Source organism: Tenrec ecaudatus, chromosome 17, assembly GCF_050624435.1.
Source record: "Tenrec ecaudatus isolate mTenEca1 chromosome 17, mTenEca1.hap1, whole genome shotgun sequence".
Taxonomy (NCBI): domain Eukaryota; kingdom Metazoa; phylum Chordata; class Mammalia; order Afrosoricida; family Tenrecidae; genus Tenrec; species Tenrec ecaudatus.
Window position 1 is genome coordinate 56578917 of NC_134546.1, and position 6000 is coordinate 56584916.

The following is a 6000-nucleotide window of genomic DNA, read 5'->3' on the forward strand; positions in this document are numbered from 1 at the left end:
TACTACATAAATACACACTCATGCAAAAAACTCATACAACACACACTTATACTCATAACACACATTCACTCATATACACACACAGCACACATAAACAATTATATATTCTTACACACTCATACCACACACACATATACACGCACTCTCTTATACTGCACAAACACTAACGTTCATACCATACACATACTCACACCACATACACACGCACACGCACACACACACACTCACTTTGAACTCATTGTGACTCTGTGGGACAGAATAGAACTACTCAAGATCTCCGAGACTGTAACTCTATGGGAGCAGACTGCTTCCTTTCTCTCATGGAGTGCCTGGTAGGTTTGAACTTCTGATCTTGTGGTGAGGAGCTCAATGCTTGACCCATGACATCACATGGGAGCTGGCGGATGTGGTGGTGGCATGGGGCTGGTGAGCAGTGAGTAAATGTGCACCCAGCCCTCAGGCCCCTGTTAGCACCTAGTAAGCTGGTCGTCCTGACCTTACTAGCTTAACAGATCCCACTCCGCCACCTCCTCCCCATCCTTCACACACCGCCACCGCTAGAGTGGCTTTCAACAAACTCATGCCTGCTTCAGAGCGCCTCCCCATTGCCCTGAGGATGAAGTCCTATGCGTGTTCTCAGCCTGAGGCTTAAGGGGTATAATCTGGCCCCTGCCCTTCCCTCTCCCCATCCCCCTCGTGTCTGCAGCCCCTGAGCAGCCTTCTCTGACTGCCACGGCCATGGTCTTCCCTGCTTGGCCCAGAGTCTCTCACCTGGGACCCTTCCCCTCGTTGTCACCGGCCAAGTTCTTCACATCTCCTCCTTAGTGAAGCCTTCCATCATCTGTCAGCCCCCACCCCATCACAGAGCCCCCAGGCACCCTCCACTCCTCCTTTACCACACACTGCACCCCTGTGCTGATTCAGTCACAGGTGGTCATTAGTTTTCCAGCTCCACAAGGCCAAGGTCCAGGTCTACCCTATTCTTTGTTGTGTCCCAGGGGCTGGCACACAGTAGGGCTGCCAGTGGGTCCATCCATGGCCCATCTGCCTGCTACCCCTGGTTGGGGTGACACAGATGGCCTCGTTGAGGAGTGCAGACCAGGTCCCAGGACACCAGGAGGGGAGAGTTTGGGGACAGCTTGCAGGGGCAACAAGTCAGAGAGTAGAAGACACAGATGGAAGCACATTCCAGAGGGGTAAAGGACAGAAGGGAGAGAGGAAAGAGTTCCGAGTCAGAAGAGAGGGGCCTAGGAAGGGAAGTAGAGAGGGAGTCAGGTTATAAAGGTCAGGCAGGGGCTTAAGGTAGGAGAGTAGACAAAGAATCTACCTGGGAAGATAGGGCTCAGTGTGTGACCAGGGTCAATGTGTGGCCAGGATCAGGGCTCAGTGTGTAACCAGGCTCAAGGCTCAGTATTGGACCAAGGCTCAGGGCTCAGTGTGTGAGTGAAGTCAGGCCTTGGCCTCTGGCCAGGTCAGGAAGACGGAGTGGAGTTTTTCAGGTGGAGGCCAGCTGCACATGGCTTTCCATTTGAGAGGCAGCCTGATTTTATCCTTTGTTGAATAGCTTTCCAAGCCTTACTGATTCATCCGTAAATCTCTCTGAAGTGTTACCTCCCCTCCCTTCCCACTACCATCTCTCACCTGGCCCATCTCAACAGCCTGCTCCCCTCTTCCCTCCTTCTAGACCCCACCTTCCCACTCCTATCTGTCCTCCATGTGCTCCCAGAGGAATTCATGGAAACAGCTCCAGTTCTTCCAGCTTTCTGTGCTCCCAAAGGCAGCCAGGGAGTCACTGCCCCTTGGGTGGAAGGATAGGAGGAAGAGGAGGAGCCATATAACTTAGAGTAGGGGTTCTCAACCTGTAGGTCACGACCCCTTTGGGGAGTCAAAGGACCCTTTCACAGGGGTCGCCTGATTCATAACAGTAGCAAAATTACAGTGATGAAGTAGCAATGAAAATAATGTTATGGTTGGGGGTCACCACAACATGAGGAACTGTATTAAAGGGTCGCAGCATTACGAAGGTTGAGAACCACTGAGATAGCGAAGTGTTTGGTTGGCGGACCTAAAGAAGCATGTCCCTCCCATTTGCCAGGTGAGATTATTAAAAGCACCAGCCCATGCACCCCTCCAGAGCCCTGCACAGGGCTCCCCTACCTCGGATCATTCCTGAGGTTACAAGGGCCTCTCTCACTGCCCTACTTGATGCCCCCTATCCTTAGTCATGCCTCCTTTCTGTCCACCACCCCGAATGGTGGAGCCATGCCCACATGTCACTCCAGTTCTTATTTGGGTTTGGCAAACCTCTTTGAAGGCCCCTGCCCTAGCCCCCTCTGTGGACTGGACTTGCCCTCGGTCACCTGGCAGATGGTCTCCACTGGAGTGACCTCACTGATGTTTGCTGTAGGACGGATGAGGATGGGCCAGGCACTTCTGCTTCCGTTTCCAGTCGTCCTGACTCCTTGCAGCCTGGTCAGGCTGCCTGGACCCAGACAAGGAGCCCGCTCTTCTAGAGACCCTGGGGCCTCTCTGGATGACAGTGCAGTTTAGAAAAGACCTATGTTCAGAGGCAGCTTGATGGACCTCCTGGGTCAGCGGGTTCCTGTAACCAGGCTTTGGACTGTCCATATTTCATAGCTTCCCAGCCCCCCACCCTCCCTAGGAGTAGATTAGACATACATAGTAAGGATGGGCTATTCTGATGAAATCCTCTCCCTGTAGGATAAGCAGCTGGGCACTGGGCACGGCACCACACCCACACGGGGGACCTCAGATGTCAGAGAGCCAAGACTGGGGTGGTGGCAGCTGGGGAGGCGGGGCTGGCGCCTCGGCCGTGACACGCCCTTTGTTTCTCCCGGGCCGCAGTACAAGCAGGTGGAGCAGTACATGTCCTTCCACAAGCTCCCGCCGGACACGCGGCAGCGCATCCATGACTACTATGAGCACCGCTACCAGGGCAAGATGTTCGACGAGGAGAGCATCCTGGGCGAACTGAGCGAGCCGCTGCGCGAGGTGAGCCGGAGGCGCGCGGCCAGGACGGGGAGCCGGGCCCTCCCACCCGGCTCCTGCCGCCCTCACCGCCCTCCTCTGGTCCCCTTGAGCAGGAGATCATCAACTTCAACTGTCGCAAGCTGGTGGCCTCCATGCCTTTGTTCGCCAACGCCGACCCCAACTTCGTGACGTCCATGCTGACCAAACTGCACTTCGAAGTCTTCCAGCCGGGCGACTACATCATCCGCGAGGGCACCATCGGCAAGAAGATGTACTTCATCCAGCACGGCGTGGTCAGCGTGCTCACCAAGGGCAACAAGGAGACCAAGCTGGCCGACGGCTCCTACTTTGGAGGTGAGGCAGCCGGGGCGACTCGGAAGAGAGGGGGCCACTTCCAGGGTTGGGCTGTATGGCCAAGGCCTGAGGTGGGGGTTGGGGGCCCTGGGATGGCAGAGTGGAGCTGGGACCCCATGGGTGCCACCGCCAAGGCTTCTGGGCCCGCCTGTGGGGCCCGAGGAGGCTCTGGGAATCCGCTCAGAGGGGCCACGGGAGGGGCTCTGCAATCCCTCCGACCACCACGTGCCCGCAGAGATCTGCCTGCTGACGCGGGGCCGGCGCACGGCCAGCGTGCGCGCCGACACCTACTGCCGCCTCTACTCGCTGAGCGTGGACAACTTCAACGAGGTGCTGGAGGAGTACCCCATGATGCGGCGCGCCTTCGAGACCGTGGCGCTGGACCGCCTGGACCGCATCGGTGAGTAGTGGGCACGGGGCTGGAGGGCCAGGGTCCCTGATGGCCTGCCCGCGCCCGCCGCGGCGCCCCCCACCCTCCACCCCTCCTGCTCCTCCGGCTCAGCCGCCTGCTCTTGCTGCGTGCCCCAGGCAAGAAGAACTCCATCCTCCTGCACAAAGTCCAGCACGACCTCAACTCGGGCGTCTTCAACTACCAGGAGAAGGAGATCATCCAGCAGATCGTGCGGCACGACCGCGAGATGGCCCACTGCGCGCACCGCGCCCAGGCCGCCGCCGCCGCGCCCGCGCCCGCGCCGCTCATCTGGACCCCGCTCATCCAGGCCCCGCTGCAGGCCGCCGCCGCCACCACCCCCGTGGCCATCGCCCTCACCCACCACCCACGCCTGCCCGCCGCCATCTTCCGCCCACCCCCGGGGCCCGGGCTGGGCAACCTGGGGGCCGGGCAGACGCCGCGGCACCTGAAGCGGCTGCAGTCGCTGATCCCGTCGGCCCTGGGCGCCGCCTCGCCCGCCAGCAGCCCGTCCCAGGTGGACACGCCGTCCTCGTCCTCCTTCCACATCCAGCAGCTGGCCGGCTTCTCCGCGCCCGCCGGACTGAGCCCTCTCCTGCCCTCGTCCAGCTCGTCCCCGCCGCCGGGGGCCTGCGGCTCGCCCCCCGTCCCCAGCCCGCCCGCTGCGGCCGCCGCCGCCCCCACCGCTGGCCTCAGTCACTTCCACAAGGCGCTGGGCAGCTCCCTGTCCTCCTCCGACTCTCCGCTGCTCACGCCGCTGCAGCCGGGCGCCCGCTCCCCGCAAGCTGCCCAGCCACCGCCGCCCCTGCCCGGGGCCGGCGCGGGGCCCCGAGGTCGCCTGGGACTGCTGGAGCACTTCCTGCCGCCTCCGCCCTCGTCCAGGTCCCCTTCGGCCAGCCCCGGGCAGCTCGGCCAGCCGCCGGGGGACTTGTCCCCAGGTCTGGCCGCTGGCCTGCCAAGTACACCAGAGACGTCCCCGCGGCAGCCTGAGCGGCCGTGCTTGGTGGCAGGGGCCTCCCCTGTAGCCTTTCCCTCCCGCGGAGGCCCCAGCCCGCCTGGCCACAGCCCAGTGCCCCCCAGAACTTTCCCAAGTGCCCCACCCAGGGCCTCAGGCTCCCACGGGTCCTTGCTCCTGGCCTCGGTGTCCAGCCCCCCACCTCCCCAGGTTCCCCAGCGCCGGGCCACGCCGCCTGTCACCCCAGGCCGCCTCACCCGGGACCTCAAGCTTATCTCCGCCTCGCAGCCAGCGCTGCCCCAGGACGGGGCGCAGACTCTGCGCAGAGCCTCCCCGCACTCCTCCGGGGAGTCCGTGGCCGCCTTCCCTATGCTCCCCAGGGCTGGGGGCGCAGGCGGCGGGGGCAGCGGCGGGAGCAGCGGGGGCCTTGGTCCCCTGGGGAGGCCCTATGGTGCCGCCCCCGGCCAGCACGTCACTCTGCCGCGGAAGACATCCTCAGGTTTTTTGCCACCCCCACCGGCTTTGTTTGGGGCAAGAGCCAGCTCTTCTGGGGGCGCCCCTCTGACTGCTGCACCCCAGAGGGAACCGGGTGCCAAGCCTGAGCCAGTGCGCTCCAAACTGCCGTCCAATCTGTGAGCGGGCCCTGCCCTCCTCTCCCTCTTCTTTTTCTCCCTTCTCCCTTCCTTCAGGTTTAACTGATTAGGAGGTATACCAGTATCAATAATAATCACCATCAAAAGATCAAAAAAACAAACAAACAAACCCAGAACCCTCACCAGAAAAACAAAGACAGCAGAAAATAACCAGGTATTCTTAGAGCTATCAATTTTTGGTCACTTGCTTTTATAGACTATTTTAATACTCAGCACTAGAGTTGGGGGTGGGGGTGGGGGCAGGCAGGGCCCAAATGCTGAAGCCTGAGAAGGGGCAGGTGGGCTAGGGCACTGGGCGGGGCCTGGATCTGGAGTTCCCAGGGCAGGCTGCCCATGGTACTCCTTTCCAACAGCCACCTCCAGCAGCCCCTGAGCTGTGAGTTTGGAGTCCCACTGTGCTGGGAGTCTCCTCGTTCCCTGGGACAGGCTGCTCTTGGGGGCGTTCTAGGAAGCCTCGGACCCCCACCGGGTCCTGATGACAAAACACAGCAGGGCCTTTGAGGGCCTTGTGTTTTTTTCTACTGCAAACTTAGCAAGATATGTATATGACTGTGCATATGTATGTAACGTGTATATGTACAGCTCTGTAGTGCCCTGTAGATAGCGACTTACATGTGCGCACGTGTGTGCGGTCTAGT

General features: G+C 60.6%; 1 protein-coding gene across 1 annotated transcript in view; it reads left to right on the top strand.

The window, feature by feature from the left end:
- Positions 1–5542, top strand: part of HCN4 (hyperpolarization activated cyclic nucleotide gated potassium channel 4) — a 51072-nt gene extending 45530 nt beyond the window's left edge. Inside the window, exons 5-8 of the mRNA XM_075535679.1 lie at positions 2866–3012; positions 3105–3345; positions 3581–3745; positions 3874–5542. Of these exons, the coding sequence (XP_075391794.1) occupies positions 2866–3012; positions 3105–3345; positions 3581–3745; positions 3874–5345 (2025 nt within the window). The 3' untranslated portion in view covers positions 5346–5542. The remainder of the gene's footprint in view (positions 1–2865; positions 3013–3104; positions 3346–3580; positions 3746–3873) is intronic.
- The last annotated feature ends 458 nt before the right edge of the window (positions 5543–6000 follow it).